Genomic DNA, 24411 nt, shown 5'->3' with positions numbered 1-24411 from the left:
GGCCCTGCATGTATTGGGTGCCAGCAAACATTCGAGGAGCCAGTGGTTGTATAAGCCGAGTCCAGTGTGGTGTGCTTCCCACAGCAACGCCCAGACTGCACCTGGGGGGGATCCGTCCCTCTGGCAGATTCTCATTGGGCGCCTACTGTGAGCTGGGTGCTGGGGGCTCTGCTGTAAACAAGAAGAACAACACAGTCCTGCTCTTGAGGAGTTTGGTTCTAGTGGGAAAGACAGATAATAAACAAACTAGCAGATAAATTAGTCACTTTGAATCAGTGTAGGAAGAAAGTGGAAGAGAATGGCCCAGTAGAAGGTGACAGCAGGGAATGGGGCTGTCTTCACGGAGCGGTGAGGTGTCTCCGGGACTTGACGTCTGAATGACCAGAGGAAGCTGATGTCTTGGAGGCCTGCGGGGAGAATGTTCTAGGCCGGGAAAACAAGTGCACAGGGCAGGGGGCAGGAAGGGGCGTGGTGTGGCTGTAGATGGAGCACCCTGAGCTCCAAGGTCCTGGGGAGGCAGGAGGCCAGGAGGAGCAGCCTTGGCTCCAGCATCCAGGCCTCAGGGAGGAGCGTGAATTTCATTCTAAATGCACAGGAAGCCTTTGGAGAGCCGCTCAGGAGCAGCTTGGTCTGAGCTACCCTGGGTTTGGGGCGGGGCAAGCAGACTCGCGTGTAGGTGGAAACCAGGAGTGGAAGGAGGTGTTGTTGCTGACACTGCACACCCACACTCTTCTCTGTGGACTGGGCTCGCAGAAGGGCTGGTTTGGGCAGCGTAGATGTGGCTGCTCCGAGCCAGGCTGGGTTTGGCAGATGTGTTGGGAACCGATGATATGTTGGATGCTGGGCTGTAATCTGTTGCTGGCGTTGGGCATTTTGGGGGCTGAGAGAGGGCCAGGCTGGAGGGTAAGTCAGGCAGGGAAGCAGTGACGCCTCCAGCGTCTCCCGGACAGACTTGCCACGAGACTCATCTTGCATGTGGGGCCCTGGTCTTTTAGAGCCTCATGTGCTCATCGTGGCCAGTCACTTCTGGAGGCTCATTCCCAGTCTAGGGCTCTTCAGGGTGGCTTCAGGAAGAGTCAGGATGTCTCTGATCACAGCAGCTCCCTGGGAGGGGGCGCCACGCTCAGGTGTTTCCCAGCAGGCACTTTGTCTCCAGGGTGTGAACACCCATCCCTGCCTGGGTCACTGCCTGCCTCTGTGGTCACGTTTATCAAGGCCGTGGACAGGCGGAATCTACCTGAACCCACCAGCGTCTGCAGTGTCTGCACTGGACCAGAGGGCAGTGCTGCCCCACGTGTCCTGTGTGGTTTCGTGTGGGTTTTTGGGAGGTTGAATGGGTTGGGCTTCCACTGTCCTGTTGACCAGGAGACAGAACTCTTCAAGGTATAACAGAGGCAGAATCCGGGTTCCGCCTTCTCCCTTCCTGGGAGGCTTTTCCTTTTCCAGAAAGAGGGCCTAGGAATGCAGCCTCCCAGGTGTTTGCTGTGGGAAGGCCACGAGCTCACTGTGACACAGTCACAGGTCCAGTGCTCAGCCCAGGCAACCCTCACTCCCCAACAGAAACCACCAGCAAACCTGAGGCACAGGATTCTGTGTGCGGAGGCCGGGTGGACCGCAGTCACTCTTAGATCAATGGGGACAGGGCCTTGGTGTTTGGAAGTGACTTGTAATGCTGCTGGGGCAGATGGAGATAACCTCATCTTTAAATTCTGTGAAAACGAAATGGCAGATGCCCCCGAGCCGCAGCCCCTCACAGGGCGAAAGATGCACGTGACACTTGCGGCCGACGTGATCCCAGCCTCACCGGCCCATGGGCTGCTGCTCACATGCCTCAGGGCGAAAGACGCATGTGACACTTGCAGCCGGGGTGATCCCAGCCTCACTGGCCCACGGGCTGCTGCTTACATGAGCGCGTATGAGCCCCACTCTGCAGAAGATCCTGGAGGGAAACAGCTATTCCTGTTTCCAAAGAGAAGGCCCTTTCTTTTCACAAAATGTATGATGGGCTTGATGTCACACCGTGAATCACTTTTGGAGACTCCAGAGAGATGTCCAAGCCATATTTTATTTTTATTAAATTAAATTAATTTTTAGAGACAGGGTCTCACCCTGTTGCCCAGGCTGGAGTGCAGTAGTCTGATCATGGCTCACTACAGCCTAGAACTCCTGGGCTCAGGCTATCCTCCCACCTCAGCCACCCAAGTAGCTGGGACTATAGGCACATGCCACAACGCCTGGCTAAGTTTTAATTTTTTTGTAGAGCTGGGCTCTCACCATGTTCCTCAGGCTGGTCTTGAACTCCTGGCTTCAAGCAGTGCTCCCACCTTAGCCCACAAAGCGCTGGGATTACAGGTGTGAGTCACTGCACCGGCTTTTTTGTGTGCGTGTATTAATTAGAGATGGGGCCTCACTTTGTTGCCCAGGCTCTGAGACATATCTGAAGTGGATAGGAGGGGGCACCACACACCCTTGGGCCCCTCGTGCACAGATGCACACCCAGCATCCTAGACCTACGTGTTTTGGAGCCTGGACCCAGGAGCCCTTGGCGCTGTGCGAGATGAAGCGTCAGGTGACAGGGGACCGGCAGTCTCCTCAGTAGCTTCCATGCCATCAGGGTCCCCCAAGAAGGGCCGGCCATGTAGCAAACAGAACTGCCAAGCCCTTGCATGCCAGAGCTTTCTGGCTCAGGGCCGTGGGGTTTTAGAGGTTCCAAAGGGGTGGCTCTGTCGTAAGGCTGGTGGGACCCAAGCCCACCCGTTGCCCTCACCCTTCAGTGGTAAATGTTGTGCAGGCAGGTGTGACCCGCCAGACAATCCCGAGGGGTGCTCCTTAAGGAGTGGTACCCCGAGAGCAGCTGCCCAGCCAGCGACTGCCCCTTCCCAGTCCCCACGCCCCCATGCCTTCCCAGTGGCCCCTCTTCTGGCTTGCAGACCCCAGGGCCTCCACGTGGAGGTGGGCCGTTCGCAGCTGGGGAGAGCCATGACCTGGATCATTGGTGGCAATTTAAAGAAAATTAAACAGAATAAATGAAACTACACTAGAGAGAGGTGAATATAGAAACAGTGCCTGGGTTTAAATTTCTTGCCATGGACCAGGCCTCAGTCTGAGGAGCACCATCCTCTGTGGATGGCCGTGACGCCGTCTCTCTCCTCCCATGGGCTCCATTTCTCCTCTCCCCTCCTGCCAGGGCCCAGCCCACAGGGCTCCCTTCGGGCTTCCCTCCTGGTGTCGTAGGGAGCAGCCCAGGGGAGAAGGCGCAGAGCTGCCCCCACAGAGAGCACCTGTCCATTCCTGGAGATGGGCGGTCTGCACGGTGCTGTGGCCAAGGCTGCTCATCTCACCAGCGGAGAAACTGAGCCCCAGAGAGAGGGGGCGCTTGCTGGCGGTCCCCCATTGTTCAACAGTACGTTATTAAATTACTGGTAGAGCCTGGGCTGTTGAGGTAGCACCCGGGCCATGGGGACCTGGCAGTGAGGATGCTGTGGTGCTCACAGAGACACCGCCAGTCAGTGCACACCACGTCCTGCCCCGTAAGGGCCACGCGGGAGATCACGTAGCATGACTTGGGGATAATTAGGCACTAAAACATGGTGCTGGTGATGCTGGTGCTGTTTTAAAGACGGAGGCCCAGGAGGGCCTGCCTGAGAAGGTGGCAGTGGATTCTACATCTCAGGGTGGAAAGGATGGAGCCTCCTGGCCCAGGCAGAGGACAGGGCGCAGGCAGAGGGCAAGGAGGGAGCAGCCGGGGTGGTCCTCGGGGAGACGCCAGGGCTGAGGCAGGGGCTCCAGGCCCAGGGGTCATGAGGGGCAGGAGGCAGGGAGCAGGAGAGGTGGTGGAGGCTGCTGCAGAGACCCAAGAACTGGCACCCTCCTGGGGTGGAGGGGCAGGAGTGGCACTGCAGATGACTGAAAACGCTGGCGATCTGTTTCTCCCATGAAATCTTCTGACTGTTAGAGGTGTCGTCAGTTATTACTTCTGAGCCACATGTGAGAGGTCATCTGTGTGCTGGACCAGCCGCCCGGGGTCTTGTGAAGATGCAGACCCCTCATTCAGTGGGTCTGGGGTGGGGCCTGGCATCCTTGTTTCCGACAAGGCCCGGGTGGAGTGAGGCCCCACTGGTCCCAGACCACCCTCTGGACAGACCCAGGCACAGGCACCCAGTCTGCAAACATCAGCTCAGATTTCTGTTCACGTCCTGGGAGCTGGCTGCAGCAATTGTTACCCAGTCTGAGCACAGTTAGTCTGGCCCCAAATATGTGCTCATTGGCATGTGAAAAACTTTCTTTGTCCCAGAAGCTGAAGGAGAGACAGGTCCTCAGCCTGGAAGTGAGTGAAGTGGGAACCTGGAGGATTCAGAGACAGAAGAAATAGACTGCGGCTTAAAAAGGAACCCAAACCAAGGGCCAGTGGGCAGGGGTTCTGGACACAGGCATTGCCTTCAGGGAACATCTTCCTTCATGCATAACTCTGCAGAGTGGGTGCTGGGCCCACTGGCTGCTGGGAGCCATTTATTGAATGCAGGCTGGCGATTGTGGCTGTCACACAGCTGACCACCTGGGAGTAAGGGAAAGACAGTAACAGGCACCATTTCAGAGGCTCCCTGCCTGTAGATGCTCCTAACCGTTGGATACTCCCTGCCTGCAGGTGCTCCCTGCCAGTGGGTGCTCACTACCTGGTAGTGCTCTTGACCAGTGAGTGCTCCCTACCTGATGGGTGCTCCCTACCTGAAGGGTGCTGCCTGCCAGTGTGTGCTCCCTGCCAGTGAGTGCTCCTGGCCAGTGAGTGCTCCCTGCCTGTGGGGGGCTCCCTGTCTGTGGGTGCTCCCTGCCTGGTGGGGTCTTGCACTCAGGCCTGCCCTCTCCTTCAGTCCTCACCACATGAGTGAGGTGCTATCATTGTGGCCATCACAGGTGAGTCATAGGGGATTCCCTGAGGTCACATCAGGGGGCAGAGTCCGGCCTTCAGCCAAATCCCTAATGTTGGGGCTGTGCCCGGGCTCTGGAGCACCAGCTACCTGGGAGCAGAGCCTCCTCTTCTGGGCCCTCTATAGGCTGAGAACTAAAGCCCAGTGTGGCTTCCTTCTCGGCATGGCCGGAGAGAGGGAGGTGCACTTTCAGCTGAAAACTGTGTTTGTACATGTTGTGTGTTTGTGGTAGAGGAAGGAAGGGAAGGGCCTGGTCCAGCGAGTAAAAAACCTGGAACAGGGACGACTTATGGGTCTCCATCCATCATGGCTCCCTCTCGGTGACACTGGATTTCGGCAGTCTGTGGGTGTCTTCGTGGGAGCAAATCACGTCTATTCATTGCCAGAAAAGGTTGATTTAAAAATGGTTTAAAATTATCCATGCTAAAAATGAACATTCTCATCAACATTAAAAAAAGTTAAGATTGATATCATAAGTAGAAACCAAATTTGCAGCACGCTCAGAGAATTAATAAAAATAGCACCAGTGACCTTATTTGGGTTCCTGGTGCAGGCTCTCTGCTCAGAAGCTCACATTCGCATCATGTGCCTTCTCTCTCCGAGGCTTTCCCCTGGCTTTTCTCCATGCCCAGCTTCCTCCTCGGTGGTGTTTTGGGAAGCCCCCTTCCTCCTAAGTGGGCAATGCCGTTTTTGTGGAAAGCCCATCAGACAGCAGGGTTCACCTGAGTGAACAGGGCCGAGGTGGGGTGGGCTTCAGGGCTGCTGTCCAGGGGAGGGAGACCCCGAAACGACATTCCGTCTTTGCATTCTGCTGTCAACTGGTGATTAGGACCCAGGCCCTGAGGGGCCATGTCAAGGAATCTGCTGACGAACACTATGATGGCTTCCAGCATCTGGCAACTTCTGATGGTTCTGGAGTGCATGACCCTGCACACGCTTCTTTAGAATAAATTGCTGTCAGGCGAATCTGTGGGCAAAGGGCACAGGCATTTTGGTTTTGAAAAACATTGCTGCATTGCACTCTGGGAACCGTGTACCAATTTATTCCTCCTCCAGCCGTGGGCAAGAATGGATAGCTTTGCTTTACATGTGAGTCACAAAAACATGGCGTCATCTCTGGGTACTTCTAACTTCTCCTGCTGAGTGCAGTTCACAGGGCAACGAACACCCAGGTTGTCCAGTAGATCTGCATCCAGACCCACCCCTCACCACCCCAGCCGCTCTACTCCCCAGGCGTGCTTTCTGCACCTTCGAAATTAGCAACCCCAGATCCAGTAAGAACCCAGAGAAGGCAAGTTTTTCTTTTAATTGGATAAAATTTTCCTGGAAAAGTAGGCCATTGGAACAGAGAATTCATCCAGAACAGACTCGGTAACTTCTCAGTACACCCATGAGAATCTATGTCAGAGAGTTAAAAGAATCAGCAAGTAAGATGACATAAAAAAGTATGAAATCAGAATATTTACATTATTTATAGTAGAAGGAACAGAAGCATGAATAAACATAACACTAGTGATTGCATAAATTCTAATACATCCACGCTAAGTGATATTATTCATCTCTACGCTAAAAGAGGAATGATGAAGTCAGGAAACGCGGTGCAACTGTGAAAGAATGGACTGTCATCATACCAGCGCGCTTGCAGCGATTTCCAAGGTAACGTTGTGTGAACAGGACAAGAGGTAGACTAGAGCAATACATATCCCATTTTTGTAAAGCCACGGCAGAATCTCCTGTGCCTGTGCGTGGGTGTGTTCTGTGTATGTGTTTAAATATGCAACATTTGTATCTTGGTATGTGATTATCAGAAAGGCATGGACAGCGCATTCAAGGTTGTTAGTGGGCAGGGGCAGGAGGGGTCCACACAGGTAAAGCAGTGGCAGGAGCTGGGGAGAGAAAGGACTGTAAACACCAGCCTATGGGCTCTGACCCAGGTGTGTATTTGTGTGGAATTGCATGACATGATCAAATGAATAAAATCAGCTACCTCAAAGAGGTGTTTTTTTTTTTTTTTTTTTTTTTTTTTTTTTTTTTTTTTTGGAGACGGAGTCTCGCTCTGTCGCCCAGGCTGGAGTGCAGTGGCCAGATCTCAGCTCACTGCAAGCTCCGCCTCCTGGGTTCACGCCATTCTCCTGCCTCAGCCTCCCGAGTAGCTGGGACTACAGGCGCCCGCCACCTCACCCGGCTAGTTTTTTTTGTATTTTTTAGTAGAGGTGGGGTTTCACTGTGTTAGCCAGGATGGTCTCGATCTCCTGACCTCGTGATCCGCCCGTCTCGGCCTCCCAAAGTGCTGGGATTACAGGCTTGAGCCACCGCACCCGGCCTCGAAGAGGTGTTTCTGAGGCCTGCTACCCAGGGGTGATGTTTCATGCTCACTGCTCCTTCCTGACGCACGGGCACTGAGGCACACCTATGCCCGTGTTTGCTGTATCAATGAGGGCATGGAGGATTGAGTCTGTTCCACAAGGGGAGAGGAACTTAGGGAAAGAGATGTGTTCTCCTTGGAGGCCGGAATGCCCCATGCATGCTGGTTTAGTCAGTGGATCCCAGTCATGCTGACACAACTGGTCTGTACTGCCGCAGGTAGGTGGGAGTTCAACTTTCTGTCCTCTCTAAGGACTGGCTGGCAGGGTATGAGGGAGCGAGGACCTGAGGTTAACACAGGGGTGGATGCAGGTGTGGGCTGGCTCAGCTAGGAACCAAGAGGAGGGCTCAGGCATGGACCACCCAGCATTTCTTGCTGAAGCCACGCACCCAGTGAAGGTGCTGGGCATGGGGACTGGTGCCGTGGAAGGCATTTGGGCCCATCCTTAGGGAAAATTCAGCCGCATCTGTTCCTGGCACTTGTGTTCCCCGTTCAGGGTGTGCAGGCCAGGGAGATGGTCTCGTTGTCTAAGGTGGGAGAGCCCCCGGATGTTGACGGACAGTCCTGCCAAGGCTGCACCCAGTGAGGAAGGGCAGTGGTCGAGGAGTGTGTGGGAGCTTGGGAGGAGCCCCAGGGCCCGCCGCAGTGCGCTCTTTTTCCTGCAGGTGGCGGCTTCCTCCCAGGTGGCCACTTCCTCCCAGGTGCCGCTTCCTCCCAGGTGGCCGCTTCCTCCCAGGTGGCCACTTCCCAGGCTTCGGGCATGGGAAGCATCCCAGGCATGAGCACCTGCCTTGGGGTGACTCTGACTTGGGGGGGGGCAGGAGCCCCTGGGAATGCCAGTCCCCGAACACCCCTTCCTGGGGCCTGGTGGTCACAGGGAAATAGCACTTCAATAAGATGGTCATGAACCATAGTCTGAAGGCTGACTCTGGCCAGTGAACAGGCTTCCTTTAGCCCGCAGAGGCTTAAATTTTTAAAAATTGGTTGTCAATATTCCAAAACACAGATATTTTATCTAAACTTTTGGATTTTTTTTTTTTAATAAAAAAAGAAGAAAATTTGGCCATGCTAGGCTTCTCTGTCTGGCTGGAAACGATGCTGGAGGCGAGTGGCTGCCACCCCTGTGCTTGGGGCAAGGTCCCCAGAACCTGCCGGTCCACATGGCCTCCCTGTACCACAAGCAGCTGTCCCTCCTCATCATGTTCGTATCGCTCTTCTGCTTTTAGGAGACCGTGAAATGCTTCCTGCTCTTTTCTGGGGGGGAAAGTGGCATCTCCACTGAGAAGGACTTTGGTTAGAACTGTGGGAGGGAGCATGCTCGTTTTGGCAGCACAGTCCCACCTGGTGGTTACGTCTGCAGGCCCCTGCTGCCCTCCTGAGCTGATGCCCTGCCTCTCGGAGGCATTTGAGGTTGTGGTTTCTGAGTCAGAGTTGTCCGTGTCCTGAAACCAACTGCAGGCTTTTCTGGGCATTTCTAAATCTAGCTACGGGTGGGAAAGGAAGGGCACCGTGGGGGCACACCACGCCTTCCTGAGGCAGGAACGGCACGGCCTCCGCCCGGACCCACGTTTCTAGACCCCGCGCCCTGTGGTTACCCAGGCAGGTGCAGCCTTGAGCCCCTCAGACAGGCTCTGGCTCCAGGGAAGGGCACAGGGCAGGCAGTGGCAGGGGCCTGAATTATATAGCATTGCTGGGAGCTATGAGAACCACTCTGAGCTGTATTTGTGGTCCCGAGGGTGTGTCACAGGCGAGACTGTGCCAACAGTGGTGCCAGCAGCTGCAGCATGTACAGCTCGAGTCAGAAACAGGCTCCCTCCACGGGGTCTCTGCGCGAATGTCAGCCAGACCACCTCCCAGTAACACCTCCTGCAAGCAGCTGGGGTCAGTAGTGGCCCCTCTGCCTCCCAGCCAGCTGGACACACAGGTCCCTCCTGGTGATGTGCCGAGAGGCCTTGGGCAGGTGCCTGCTCTGAGCCCGTTTCCCTGCTGCGACATGGGTGGGACACTTTCCTTGTGGAGCTGTGGTGGTTATCAGAGGAGGGAGAAATAGGCACCACTCAGGCCGAAACACCCAGCCTCAGCACCCAGCCCTGAGCACCCAACTCGGTACCCAGCCTCAGTCCCCAGCCTCAGCACCCAGCCTCAACACCCAGCCCTGAGCACCCAGCCTCAGCACCCAGCCCCAAACACTGCCTGACGGAGTGAGGTCACAGTGAGCCGTGAGTATGAGGTTCCTGGGGATGTCCTGGCCCTGAGGACCCCGTGAGAGTGGAGTGGGAGTGGGGTGGAGCAGGCCTGGCTACTGCACCTGGGACTGCAGCCGTCCCAGCATTAACCCGTTCATGGCCACAAGCCTCCTTCCACTCACTCTTTGTAAGAAGGTTCAGTCCTTGGCTGTGGGCACCAGGGCAGGGTGGTCTGTTGCCCTGCTGATGGGGATGGGGGAAACTATGGAGGCTGGAGGGGCTCAGAGGAGAAGCCCCTCTACCCATTCCTGGACCCCTCTAATCCTGGAGGCAGAAGAGTGTCCTGCCTTGCCCAGGAGTAACAAAGAAGTTGGCTTGTTCAGCAGCCCACCCCCTGACTCCCTGAGCAATGCCATGGTTCACTAGTGTCTTCCGGCCGAGTGGGGAGGACATCTGTCCTCAGTACCATCCTCTTAGAGACCCAGAAAATTGTCACCATCCCTTCTGATTTCCCAGCCTCTGCAGTTCTTCCAGAAGGAGAGGGCGGTGGGCAAAGCCCGTTGGGTCCTTCTGCCTGGGCTCCTTACCATTCCACCAGCACCCTCCAGGTGCACAGGTGCATGCTGTTCCCACCCCGCCTCATGGGGGGGGGGTTTCCCAAGCCCTGTCCTGGGCTGCTGAGAGCTGGGCTGGGGGTGGGAGCTGGGAACTTGCCGGCGGGAGGCGCAGGGGCATGTGTCCTTCTATCCCCTCCCATCTCCCACCATACGCACCCCTCCCATGCCCCTCCAATCTCCCTCAAGATGCCCACTCTCGGCCCCCAGAGCCCTCCCCTGTACCTGTGGCCTGTGCCTCTCTGAGTGGAGAGCTGAGTGAGCCCTGGGAGCAGGGACGACACCTGCCACCCCCATCTCTCCCGTCAGTGCCCCTGGCTCTCAGGCTGCTGGCCACCTGGGACATTGGGAAAGGACCTAAGAGGTGAAAACCTGCATTTCGGGGTGGAGCAGCAGCCAGGAGCTGCCGGGACTCAGCTTTGCCATCAGCTTAGCCCCAGCCCTGCCTGGGCACCTCGCAGTCCTGGAGGCAGGGAGACGTAGGTTCAAGGTTCTGAGGGTTCCACCCCTGCCCCTCTTGACAAATTCAATTGCCTTTGCCTCCTCCAGTCAGACCCAGGCTGCTCCTTTTAGAGGAGAAGCAGATGTTGCTTCATTTATTCCCGAATTCTCCGGAAGCCGTGTCTGCTCGGGAGCTGTGCTGTGCTTGAGCCGACCTGCAGAGGGAGCTGGCAGCAGCCTCTGGGGTGATCCCGTCTTGGGGGATCTTCTTTCAGGGCTACCCTCAGAATTGGGGTCTCACTCTGTGAGGCTGGGGGCGGGCTGGGTGGCCAGGACTGGGAACATGGTCAGGGGCCAGACTGGACGTTCCAGGGGCAGATGGATGCATAGCCCAGCTGAGGGATCGGGTCGCTTTGGCGGGGCAGCTGTGGGCTGCAAGGCTGTGGTCAGAGCTTGACGTCTGAAGCGAGCCAGGTTTCTGGTCAACATGTGTTTTTGTCATGAGTGTGCTGAATCTTGGGAATTGGAGTGGGGATGTGGGCCGTCTAGGAGAAGCTGCCAGCCCTCGTGTTAGGAGTGGGGACAGGAGCTTGAGGGCTCTTTCTGGGACATACAGGAAGATGGGGTGTCAGGAGACAGAGGGGTTCTGTAGGCTGACTTGTTTGTAAAGATGATACATGCATGTGGGAAAATGCAAGAAAACTGAAGGCAGAGAATGGAAACTGACGGTCACGGCCACCGTTCGTGCCTCCCGGCCCTGCCCAGAGCAGCGGCTTAGGGTCACGGCCACCGTTCCTGCCTCCCGGCCCTGCCCAGAGCAGCGGCCTAGACACATGCTTGCTTTTCTGTCATTCCAGATGCGGTTGCTGAGCCTGGGGCCCTGCGTTGCTCTTTGTTCTATTTTTGTTTGTTTTTTAAATTTTCTGTACCTCAATGGATGCAAACCGATTTGTTCTTTAAACAAAGGGTGGTGAAGTATAAAGACTGCTCCCTTTATTTTTATTTACTGTTTATCTGTTTTAGAGACAAGGTTGCACACCGTGGCCCAGGCTGGACTCAGTGGCACCACCTCGGCTCACTGCACCCTTGACCTCCTGGGCTCCAGAGATCCTCCTACCTCAGCCTCCCAAGTAGCTGGGATTAGAGATGTACACCACCATGCCTGGCAAGATGGCACACTTTAAAAAATGTATCCACGTATCTTGGAGGTTGCTCCTTCTCGGGGTACACAGAGCCACATCTTCCCGTGTTAACCACTGCGTAGCTCTCCCATGGGTGGACACTGAAGTGATGGTGGTCTTTGGCCACAGCAAACGACCAGCATCCTGTGCCACACATCCCACCTCCACCTGTGAGGATGGGTTCCTGTGGTGGCACTGCCCGGCCAGTTTTACATCACCACAGCTGTTTAAAGCAGCTGTCGTCTGGGGCACAGCAGGGGCTGGGCCCTGAGTTCCCAGTCATGTTGGGTCCTGGGTTCTGCTCTGAGATCCACCTGCCTCCTGCTGCCCGGCTCTGCCTCCCAGGGCCAGCCACTGTGCTGAGGCCCAGGTCTGTCACGTGGGGTAGGTGATGGGAGGGGAGGAGGCCCAACAGCTCTTCTCTGTCACCGCTACAGGTGGCTTTTTGGGCAGCGGCCGCACCTCTGCTATGGCTGCAGCCCTGCTGGACAGTCTGTGGATCTGGCTTCCACTGGGGGATTTGTGGCATGGCACATTCCTGGGCCACCTCACTACCCCTGTGAGGTCCCCCTTCTCTCCCCTCCCGAGAGTTGGCAATTCCCTGAGTCAAATGTTCCACTCTTGGAAAGTCTGGAGTGGCTTCTCTTTTCCCAGCTGGCCCCAGACTGATGCGCAAGCTGTGCAGCCAGGGGAGGCAGCAGGAGCCCCCAGGGTTCCTGGTCTGGAAAGCAAGGGGGCGATGGTCCTCTCAGCTGACTCTTTCAACAGGGTCACGGTGGCCTGAGGCAGGCCAGTCCCAGCATCTACTCAAACATACAGCAGACCAGCTGGGTCCTCGGGGCAGATCTCCTGCCTGTGGCCAGTCCTCTCCCATCCCGCAGCACCCCTCAAGTGGCCAAGCAGCTCATTTCCACCTGTCCCCGGGCTATTGGCTCATTTCCATCAGTGGACGTGTAATGTGCCAGCAACTGGACCCAGCCCAGGAGGAGGCTGGCTGCATGCTGCTGGCACACACTACGGCTGCCTATGGCCAGGGACGGCCGCCAAACCAGGGATACCTGCAGTCACAGATCCGCCAGGGCCTGGTCGCTCGTGCTGTCCAGGAGCCGAGGGCAGGAGTGCAGCCCAGCCAGGGACTGAGGGCTGCCCTAAGGGGAGACAAGCCCCATGAGAGCCTGGGTGCCAGCTGCTGAGGGACCAGAGACAGGGAGAAGCCAGCCTGGCTGGGACAGGGTGGGCGTCAAAGCTGGGGGTTAGTTCAAGGGCTGGTGTGAGGGTGGAGTGTGGACCCAGCCCGGGGGTTCTGCTCTTGTGCCCGGGAACCCATCCTCCGCTTGCCCTGCTCTCTGCTCTATGCTTGGCTTCCTGCCAAGTCCAACCAAGAAGAGATGGTGGTGCTGGGGTGGGCAAAGGGGCCAGCCTCCTGCCTGGGCCCCTGCTGGCATGGGCGTCCCCCTGTGGTTCCAGCCCCTGCGTACAGACCCTTCCCTGCACCCCCACGCCAGCCTCACCTGGGCAGGCTATTCTGGTTCCAGCTTCTGCTGGTGGCCCGGCCTGGCTCTGCTGCCGTCCCCTCTCCCGCTGTCCTTCTGTGGTGGCCGCTGTCTGGGCTGCCTCACTGCCTTCTCTGCTTTTTCAGGGCTTCCCTTACCTTCATAACCAGCTCCCCATGTCCAGTCCCCTCTACTGAACTATCGGGGAGGGTCTTGCTTTCCCATGATGAAGGGAGAGAGAGGGTGGATGGAGGCAGGTCAGAGGCACGGGCTGGGGCTGGAGCATGCAGGGCCTCAGAAGCCGTGGGGGGTGATGGAGGGTTGAGTCTGAGTCTCAGGCACCGTGGAGGGGGTAAGCCTTGAGGGACAAGGCTCCAGTGTACAGCGGAGCCCAAGCCAGGAAGGACTTCGTAGAGGACGGGGCTGATGCTGTGGGGAGACCAGGGAAGCCCAGGAGTCCAAAGAGATCAAGGCAGGGGCTCTAGAAATCAGTCAGAAAGAGGATTGGGACAGATGGCCGTGTCGTGGCTGAGAAGCCAGCAGGACTCGGAGGTAGGTGCTCCAAGGGAGAGGGAAGGGCCTGGGTCAGGGCCTTTCTCAGATCATAGCTGTGTAAGGGCTACCATCCCTCTGTCCCTCTGCAGTCACCTCTGCCACCGCCCCTGTGCGTTTCCATCACAGCCTCATCAACACGGCACTGGCAGCCTTAGGTGTTAATCACGTTTACACATCCACGTCTTTGTTCATTACCCACTTCCCCACTGCGATGAGACTTCCATGCCTGGCACACAGTAGGTGCTGAATACATGCTTGCTGCTGAAGCAGGGACCATCAAGGGTCAACCCCAGCCCTGCCTCTTGCCAGCTGTATGGTGATGGGCAGTCACTTAACTGCGGCTGCCTCAGTGTCCTCATCTGTAAAGGGAAACCATGCTGTCCACTCACAGGCTTGCTCCGAGGATTCGATGCCTTCAAGCAGCAGGTGCCTAGTTTCTGTCATTTCCAACTACTCTTCTGTGGTTCTCCATGATGCCTAGAGTTTGCCAGATCCTCTCTCAGGCCCTGGGGATTCAGAATTAAACAAGACAATCGACCTGTCTTCATGGAACTTACTGTCAGAGCTCACATCACTCTGGTCTAGAAGGCTGTGTCCTGTCCTGTCTGTCAGGTTCCTGCCCAAGCATTGAGGCCTGTGTGAAGCTCTCTGCCTCCTAACACCCACTCAGTATTTCTCTCCCCCTCCCTCAGATCACCCTCCCTCCCTTCCAATTTCCTCAGGCCACGTGCAGGTAGTGGTGGAGTTAACGTTTAACATGGGTTGCAGGGTTAAGTAATGCAACGACAAATCCGTGGCTGAATGTGTGTTACAACTAGAATGTGCCTGTAGTAAAGAGAAGGGAGTGAGCCACTCTCAGGATCACCTAGATTGCCACTCTGTGGACTTGAAAGCTGTGTTGAAGCAGAGAGGTTTGCAGACCCTGACGTGTGCATGCTGTTTCTTCTTGATCCCTCCTGAAGTCTGCCTCATTATTCAGACCATTGTGTGGAAGAATAATGTATGATGTTACATGCAAAAGCCATGGAGACTCCAGTTTATGGAGGATCTCAGGAGTTTTCAAAGGTCATTTTGATCATCTATCATTTTTACCTGTGGGCTCACCTTAAAACTCAAGCACCATGTAAAATGTGACCCTCCAATATATCTGGCCTTGTGTTTCTTACAATCATTTCAAGGCTGTATGGTCAGGCTATTAGCTCTGTTCAAGGGAAGAGCCATATGTCTTTCTTTTTAGTGTTCCCCATTGTGCCTGGCATGATGCTGCCTTTGGGTGGGTTTGATAAAAGTATATGGTAAAGAAACTTGATTGATGATGGGGTTGGTTCATGGTGGGGTTGGTTGATGGTAAGGTTTGCTGGTGGTAAGGTTGGTTGAAGATAGGGTTGGTTGACGGTAGGTTGGTTGAGGGTAGGATTGGCTAAAGGTAAAGTTGGTTGACGATGGGTTTGATTGATAATCAGGTTGATTGATAGGTCGGTTTATGATGCATTTGGTGAATGGGTTGGTTAATGGTTAGGTTAGTTGATAGTGGGTTGGTTGAATGTCAGTTTATGATGAGTTTGGTTGATGATGGGTCAGTTGATGGTAGAGTTGGTTGATAGTGGATTACTTGAAGGTAAGGTTGGTTGATGGTGGGTTTGGCTGATGGTCAGTTGGCTGGTAGATTGGTTGATGATGGGTTGGTTGATGGTAAGGTTGGTTCATGGTTGGTTTGGTTGATGGTCAGGTTGGTTGATGGTGGAGTTGATGATGGGTTGGTTGATGGTCAGGTTGGTTGATGGCGGAGTTGGTTGATGATGGGTTGGTTGATGGTCAGGCTGGTTGATGATGGATTGGTTGATGATGGGTTGGTTGATGGTAAGGTTGGTTGATGGTGGAGTTGGTTGATGATGGGTTGGTTGATGATGGGCTGGTTGATGGTAAGGTTGGTTGATGGTGGAGTTGGTTGATGACAAGTTGGTTGATGGTAAGGTTGGCTGATGGTCTGTTTGGTTGATGGTCAGGTTGATTGATGGTGCAGTTGGTTGATAGGTTGGTTGATGATGGGTTGGTTGATGGTAAGGTTGGTTCATGATCAGTTTGGTTGATGGTGCAGTTAGTTGATAGGTTGGTTGATGAGGGGTTGGTTGATGTTAAGGTTGGTTGATGGTGGATTGGTTGATGGTGGAGTTGGTTTATAGTCAGATTAGCTGGTGGTGCATCGTTTGATTGTAAGGTTGGTTGATGGTAGGCTTGGTTAATGGTAAGGTTGATTGATGATGGGTTGGTTGATGGTGGGTTGATTGACAATGGGTTGGTTGATGGTGTGGTTAGTTGGCAATAAGGTTGATTGATAATATGGTTGGAAGGCTTACAGCATAAGTGGGTAGGTGTGGGTCTGGGGCTAGGGCTAGGCTCCCATTTGTAGGAAACTCCCAGTAGAATGGGTGGCCAAGAATGGAGATGTTTTAGAGAGTTGACTGACAACTGCAGCCCAGTGTGCAGCGAACTCTCATGTCAGCCTGCTGGAACCTCACTGCATTTGCAAATAGATGAGCTATAACTTTATTTTCTCAATTTAAAAGATACTAATCAGTGATGTAGGTTTAGGAAATCTGTTGAATCAGTGGTAGAGTCAGATGGGTAGATATGAGGGCTCTTTCTCCCCTGACGCCTTCAGCAAATCCCTCTGGTTACCATTGTGCCCAGTAGTGCTCACTGCTGTTTTCAGAGCTGCGAGATGAGGTAGGAGAAGCTTCCCTAAGTGGACTGCATCCTCAGAGCTTCCCATGTCCCTGGGGGAGAGGTGAACCCCATGAAATGCAGCCGCGGTGTCCGAGAGTGACATGCATCCCTCTGGTGGGACGTGAGATAACTTGGCTAGAGCAGAGATGCTCAGGAGTGGGGAGGAGCCAGGGCCTTGTGGGGTGGAGACCTGTGTGGGATGCATCTCTTGGGGGGGCTTCCCAGGGCAGTGGGCCAGGCAGGCTTTTGGACACCACTGCTTTCCTTCCTTCACTAGCAGTGTTTCCATTGGTTTTTCTTTTTCTTTCTTTCTTTCTTTTTTTTTTTTTTGAGATGGAGTCTGGCTGTGTTGCCCGGACTGGAGTGCAGTGGCATGATTTTGGCTCACTGCAACCTTCACCTCCTGGGTTCAAGTGATTCTCCTGCCTCCGCCTCCTGAATAGCTGGGATTACAGGTGTGGGCCACCACATCTGGCTAATTTTTGTATTTTTAGTAGAGACAGCGTTTCACCATGTTGGCCGGGCTGGTTTCAAACTCCTCACCTCAGGTGATCTGCCTGCCACAGCCTCCCAAAGTGCTGGGATTACAGGCGTAAGCCACTGCGCCTGTCCTCCATTGGTTTTTAACTGAATTCAGTTTGGTGACTGCTGCAGAGGTGGATGTTCGTTTCCAAGAACCACTTCCTCTGCTGAGGACCAAAACTTTTGTAACTGACCCTTCCTTCCATCTCTAGGCAGAGATCAGTGTGAGGGACAAGACTTTTCTGTTGCCTTAGGAGACAGCAAAGAAAGATTGCATATCCAGTACAATGTCAGTGTGTCCTGTGTTTGGTTTTATTCTTAGTTTATTTGGTTTTATTCTTAGTTTCTGAAAAATCTCACTTCCTCTAAAACAGCACTTCTTAAATCACATCTCTGTTGTTGTCATTGGGTCTTTTCCCTTCCTCCTCCAAAGAGTTTAAGAAATGCCAAGTTAAACATAGCTAAACAGGTGTTTTTTTTTTTTTTAATTTTTTTTTTGCCTGCGGAATCCTCAGAACTCTTAAGTGGCTTTATATTCATCCAAAACGTCTTCTAAGCGGTGCAGAGAATGGAGTGTTTTCCAAACTTATCTGAAACCAGAAACATCATTTCATGGGATTTACTAACAATGTCATGCAGAAACTAGTGTGTCACACACGGAGCGTGGGGAATGTGGCCTAGAAATTTAGTTCCCTTCACCCACTGTGGCTATGCGATTAATGGGAATAGCTCTTGGCCCGTCCATCTGCAGATGGAGATGTTTGTTTCCATTGCCGAAAATGCTGTGGTGGGAAGGCACTGGCAGTGTCGCCTGTTGAGGAACTTGTTTTGCCAAACATACTCAGCAGGTGACTGAGGAGTGCCTTCCCCTCCCATAAGGCCCCTTCTGCCGGCAGAAGACGCCTGTGACCTCAGCTCCCACCTGGTGGAGCAGAGATGGGCAGCACTGGGCAGCCCCGAGCCTCCGGGAGGCCCCTGTTCACCCACAGCGTCCCAGGTGCACTGGGTGTTGCCAGGCAGGGATAGGGAGTGGGCTCTGGGCAGAGTCGGTGTGAGTTCACCAAAGTCTCCACCTTGAGTTCTTCCAGCCCATTTGTAAGAGAGCCCACAAGGGTCAGGGGAAGCCGAGATGGAGGCACACACCCAGGGAACATCGTGGTACCTGCTGCAGGGAAGCCCACGGGCGTGGCTGTGAGTCCCAGGAGGCAGAGATCAGCAGCCTGAAGGTCTTCTCAAATATGGGAGGCCAGACCCAGGAGGTGAAGGAAAAAGGTTTATCCATGGGAGAAGGAGTAGTGGAGCTCTCCCACCCCTAACCGGATGATTTTGCAATAACCGGAGGCAAGAACAAGAAACCGCAGCCGTTCTCCTGAGGGGACAGGGGGCCCCGTTTCTCCAAAGTCCCCTCTCACCCTCAGGCATCACGAACCTAGAAGGGGAATTCTTCCGTCTCCCTGGTCCTGGCCACGCAGTGTCCACCTTTCCCATTATAGCCACGATGTCCGTGGAGAGGGAAGTCCAGCCCCGGGAAATCGGAACTTGTGCCCAGGTCCTTGCCTGCTGAGGCTTGAGCCGGCATTGGGCACAGGTGGCTTTGCCCAGCCCTCAGCCTCTCTGCCTTGTCCCTGAGCCCGAGAGCACAAAAGAGCCCCTCCAGGGGAAATGCTGCTGGTGTCATGGCAACAGCTGCTTCACTCTTGATAGGGGCCCGGCCAAAGCCCCGTCTCCCGCAAGCACTGGACCCCAGAGAGGATACCAGGGCCTGCAGGGTGAAAGTGAGCTCCTGCTAAAAGGGGAGGCCCAGGCTGCGGGGTCCAGGTTGCCCCTACCCCAGCCCCACGCATCCAGGAATCTAGCACGTCTGCAGCCCCTCGGGCGTGAGCCCACTCCCTGTCAATCACAGTTGAAGGCAGTGCTTGCTGAGTGTTCAGGCTTCCCATGGCCCCCTGGCCCCAGGTTGCTCCCTGAGGTCCAGGACACTGCCTGCCTCACCTTGAACTGGGGTCCCCTGGGCCTGCAGTGTCTCCTCTGTCATTGCCAACAGCTCCTTATGCACTCAGAGTGGCCTCCTTTTGTTCCTTTGTCCTGGTGATCAGGGGAGAAGGCATTTAGACTCCCCCTACCCCCATGCCATGGGAGGAAGCCGGAAGCAGGGGTCTCGGAGGATGGGAGACACGGGTCTGGGGACTGGGGTTTCTGTGCCCGACGGGGACAGCAATGCAGGCTTCAGGCTTCAGCTGGGTCTCTGACAAGAGCCATGGACCACAGGACGAAGCACGTGGCGCCCTCCTGCACGTGAGCAGCTGGGAGGCTGCTCTTCTAGGCCTGTGGCTTAGGAGCCCGGAGCCTCCTGGAGCCCAGGGTCACACGTGTCTGAGCTTGAGGCCCCGACTTGGGAACCGAGGGAGCGCCGTCTGGATTGTGCAGTTGGTGAACTGTGGCTTCGGTTCGATCCTTTGTGGCTCTGCAGCCGCTCGATCCCTAGGTGTGTTTTGCTCTGCCTCATTCCCTCAAGGTGTTGGGACCTTGCAGACGCGGGTGCTGGAGATCACCACCGCGTCCGTTCAGAGAGCTTTCCTGAGGCCCACAGCGTGCAGGTGGCAGCCATTGTGCTGGCACTGGGAGGGTCGCGGCCTCGGGCCGGGGCGGTAACCGGCTCTTCCCTAGCTGCTGCAGCACTTGATGTGTGTAAATTCATGGAGTCCTTGTGGCCACTGGGAGTGGAGAGCGGGCATTATTTTCATTTCACAACTGAGTGTCACATGTCCCAGATTGTCAGCCAGGACATGGCCCAGCTAGGACCTGAACCCGGGAGGTCTGGCTCCAGGACTGACTCTTTGTCTACAGCCCGGTGTATTGCAGTGTAGACAGGACACTCAGCGCCTGGCCGAGCCCGTCAGCCGCAGTCTGCAGACCATGGCTGAGGGAGCCTGAGTGATCTGTAGGGGACCTCGGGGCACTGGACATGCACGCACAGAACCAGGGCTGCAACCCCAGCATCAGCCTCTGTAGGTGGCAGCAACAGACATTTGGGCTGGGAGGCAGGGCTTGGTGGTCAGCACCACGCTCACACAGGACCAGCTGTGCACCTGCCTGGGCCCTCTGCAGCTTCAGGCTCCGATGGGGTGGCTGGGCCAGCTGCTGACGCCTCTGCTCTGCTCCCCGCAGCTTGCACGCGGACACCAGGTGGCGCTGTCATCTATCAGCTACGTGGGCTGCTCCCTCTCCGTGCTCTGCCTGGTGGCCACGCTGGTCACCTTCGCCGTGCTGTCGTGAGTCCCCTTTTCTAATCCACCCAACAGCCCCTCAGCCCCTGCCTGCACCCCAGATCTCAAGATGGATGAGACGGGAGAGGGGAGGGGCTGTGGAGGTAAGAGCACCAGGCTTAGCTAAGCTGGAAAGGTCTGGAAAGGCCCCCAGCCCAGGCACAGGAATTCTGGTGGAACCCAAGCCAGGCAAAAGGAGATGGCCATGGGCCTGGGGACACCTCAGCCCCCCTCAGTTCAGACATTCATTCTGGCTCCCACGTTCCTCAGCACAGGCGTGTGGTCGGCTTTGAGGGCCTGACTGTGCGCAAGAGAGATGAGAACATGCTTGAATGGGGCCTGGACAATAACCAAGTAAACAAAAGCGAGAACAGACGTCTTCACGGTGATCACGCCACGAGGCAGCAGGGCAGAGAGGGAGCGGTGCAGCTGGGTCCCAGCAGTGGTCAGGAAGCTTATGCTGAGGGAGACATTCAGGCCACCATGCAGGGACTGGGGAGAGGGTTTACCGCATGGGAACAGCTATGCAAAGGCCCCACAGCTGGAATAAGCTGGGACTTTAAGAAGCAGGAACATGAGTTGGGAAAGAAAAGAACTGAGTCAGGGCAGAGCCACGGCCCAGGATCAGACTGTGTAGGGCTGGGTGGGCATGCAAGGAGCTGGGATCAGATCCAAGAGCAATAGGGAGCCACTGAGGGTCCACAGCAGGGAGTGACAGCAGCCCTCTGGCTGCTCTTGGAGAAATGGATACAGGGACTTTGTGGGCCATGGAGCTGAGCCTGGGGGACTGGGTCGGCGCAGGGCCCGGGCCTCATACCCTGCTTCTGTCCTCAGCTCCGTGAGCACCATCCGGAACCAGCGCTACCACATCCACGCCAACCTGTCCTTCGCTGTGCTGGTGGCCCAGGTCCTGCTGCTCATTAGCTTCCACCTTGAGCCGGGCACGGTGAGTGGGCGCAGCTCCTTGTTCCTGTGCTGTCCTTCCCCTGCCTCCTCAGATGTCACTGGGTGGCACCTTCTCCTGCTAGCTTTTTCCACTCAAATTTCAGACCCTATCTCACCAGACAACCAGGGCTGTGGTTTTTCGGGGGAAGCAGAGACCGCGACGTGCACGAGCTGGTTCCTCTGCTGCACGCCAGCCTTGGGTAAAGCTGCCGCTGCCGCCACCCACTCACACTGCCTAGCATCAGCTACGCGCAAGGCACGGTGACAAGGGCTTGCATCTGCAAAGCCATCTCACCCTCTAAGCAGCCTGTCATCCTCCCCGCCTACAGATAAAGGAATTGGGGCACAGGGCTTACAGGCCTTGGCCAAGCTGACGGCCTGGTGTGGGCAGACCAGGACTCTTGTCAGCTGCAGGCCGTGCGCTTCATCAGGTGCTGGACAGCAAACAGTTGTGCCACCTCTGCTCAGCGAAGCAGACCTGCAGACCTAGATGCCACCTTTCCCTGCTCTTTGCATGGAGTTGGGGGTTCTCTGGGGCCCTAGGAAGTCTTAGACCTCACAGAAGTCAAAGAGCTGAGACTCTGAAGTGACCCAGCAGCAGAGTGATGTGGGCTTGTAAACCAGCTGATGGAAGAGAAAAACAGAGGGCTGCCTGCTCCATGTGTGGGAGGAAAAAGGGAGCTGGTTCTGGCAGAAGCTCTTAGGAACCCAGCAGGATAAGCCTGGGGTCTTAGGGTGCAATCAGGATTGGCCAACAGAAGATGAACGCTTTACCCCATGCCTGGCGGATCAGCAGAGCCTCTCCTCACTGCCCAGCAGAGCCCTTTGTCCCCATGCATGTCCTAGGGCTGCTGCTATGGACGGACCCGCCTTCCTGTGGCAGCAGGCATCTCCCTCACAGGGCACCCCACCTTGGACTCATGGGAGCATCCGCGAAGTTCCTGGATGCACCGTGAAATAGACAGGGTGTGCAGTGGCCTCATGCTCTCCCGCTGGATGCTTCTCAGGCTCCGGTGTGAACCATCACGCGAGGATTCCTTACAGTGCAGATTTTGGTTCAGGAGCTGTGGGTGGGGCCCAGAATACTGTATTTCTATCAATCATTCAGGTGATGCTGACGCTGCCTGTCCAAGTCCACGCTGGGGAGCGAGGTCCCACTGTGTGCTGGCAGCAGGAGGGGAGGCAGGTCTGCAGCAGCTCCAGGTGTCTATAATCCCAGCTGGTGGCCCTAGGGGACTGGGAGAGCATCTGTCCTCCAGAACCCTGTGTCTGAATCCCAGGGAAGGGCTCTGATTGGTCCCCCTCACCCAGAGACCTGTCTCTGAATCCCAGGGAAGGGCTCCGATTGGCCCTGCTCTCCCAGAGACCTGTGTCTGAATCCCAGGGAAGGGCTCCGATTGGTCCTGTTTGAGGGGTGTGCCTACAGGGTAAACCTTTGTGCCAGATGGGAGAGGATGATTGTAGTGGTTGGTCCCACCCGAGCCTCTTGGGTAGGGAGGGGCTGCTCCCCAAGGGAAAGGGGCAGCTGGTCCTGGAAGACACAGGGCCAGGGGTCACTGAGCCAACAAAAATAATAGGTGTGTCTTATTTTTTATCTATATGTAGCAGATCATGATGACAAGAAACACATTTAGTGGCTCATACATTCCTTCTCTGAGAACTGACTTGGGCACATCTGAAGGACACAACTTGGAGCACCAGCAGAGCTGGATTGTCCTGGGGTCCTTGGCTTGTGTTCCTTCCTGGGCTCTGGTTCCCTGGACTTTTATCTAGAGCTAAGGGACAAGCCCTGGCTGTTCCCAGCACCTGGACTCACGGGGAGCAGAGGGGTGGAGCCCCAGGAGGATCTGAGGCTGCACAGTTCAGGGCCTGCCTCTCTCCGTCCTGGGCACCTGGGGCCTCTGGGCCACAGGGGAGGAATGAAGAGGTTCCCAAGGCCCTGCCTGTCTGTCCCTGAGCCCTATTGAGGGGAAGCCTGTGGAGCAGCATGGTTGTCTGAGCCCCTTTCAGTTCTGGGTAACTACAACTTGGAAGCTGCAGTCAATTTAGTTAGAACTAGAAGTCTCAGCATCTAGGGTTCAGCCACATGGCAGGCAGCAGGCTCCACACCTCCCTGGGAGCCACATGGCTTCCAAAGTTCCCTGTTCCAGTCCTCACTTGAGGGGAGGGAAACTCTTCCATAGTCCCCATCTTAGCCCCAGTATCCACCCTGATTGGACCAGGTGAGTCATGTGCCCATCCCTGAGCCAATCCTGTTGCAAGGAATGGATAGTTTTGCTGATTGGTTGGGCCTGAGTCCTGTGCCCTCTCCTGAAACAATCACCATCCCTGGGGACAACATGGTACTGTGATTGGCTAGCCATGAGTCACGTGGTGCACCCAAATCCCTGGGCCTGAGCAACAGGAAGATACCCTGGGAAGAAATGTGGTCACATGACCAAAAGACCCCCCAGGCCACAGATACTGGGAGGCTGGGACCATAGCCACACCCAGGGCCCACCCTGGGCTGTCTCACCTCCCATCTCTGGTTAAATCCTAGACCCCCTGCCGGGTGATGGCTGTGCTCCTACACTACTTCTTCCTGAGTGCCTTCGCATGGATGCTGGTGGAAGGGCTGCACCTCTACAGCATGGTGATCAAGGTCTTTGGGTCGGAGGACAGCAAGCACCGTTACTACTATGGGATGGGATGGGGTAGGTGGGGCAGGGCAGGTGGGATGGCAGGGCAGGAGGGACAGGAAGAGATAGGTGGGGATGGGGCAGGCAGGACAGGATGAGACAGGTGGAAGTGGGGACAGAAGGGGCAGGTGGGGATGGGGGGAGGTGGAAATGGGGTTTGATAGGATGGGATAGGGAAAGTCAGATGTGCTTTCATCTTCATATGCTTCTTGGCGCCTCCTAGAGACCCAGCTAGAAAGGAGAATCCACTGGCTAATCAAAGGCAAAAATTCCACATCACTTGGAAACATTTCCAACCTTCCTGACTTGATTTATCAATTTTGGTGATCTTTTCAAAGAACCAACTTTTCGTTTTTCTTTTTTGTTTTTCTATTATATGTTTCTTTAATTTCTGCTTTAATCTTCATTCTTTCCTTTCTTCTGCTTATTTTGGCTTTAGTTTCTTCTTGTTTTCCAGTGTGTTGAAGTGAAAGTTGAGGTTACTGAGTTGAGATTTTCTTTTTTAATATAGGC

At 55.4% G+C, this 24411-nt stretch overlaps 1 protein-coding gene across 5 annotated transcripts in view; it reads left to right on the top strand.

Moving 5' to 3' along the window:
- Nucleotides 1-24411, top strand: part of ADGRD1 (adhesion G protein-coupled receptor D1) — a 222198-nt gene that overhangs the window by 164719 nt on the left and 33068 nt on the right. For all 5 annotated transcript variants that reach the window (XM_030939905.1, XM_030939903.1, XM_030939904.1 and 2 more), the window contains 3 exons: nucleotides 20178-20281; nucleotides 21110-21221; nucleotides 23760-23913. In XM_030939905.1, the coding sequence (XP_030795765.1) occupies nucleotides 20178-20281; nucleotides 21110-21221; nucleotides 23760-23913 (370 nt within the window). The remainder of the gene's footprint in view (nucleotides 1-20177; nucleotides 20282-21109; nucleotides 21222-23759; nucleotides 23914-24411) is intronic.

The sequence above is a fragment of the Rhinopithecus roxellana genome, chromosome 10 (genome assembly GCF_007565055.1).
Source record: "Rhinopithecus roxellana isolate Shanxi Qingling chromosome 10, ASM756505v1, whole genome shotgun sequence".
NCBI classification, from domain to species: Eukaryota; Metazoa; Chordata; class Mammalia; order Primates; family Cercopithecidae; genus Rhinopithecus; species Rhinopithecus roxellana.
Note: the sequence above shows the minus strand (reverse complement) of the source record. Positions and strands in the feature narration are given on the sequence as shown.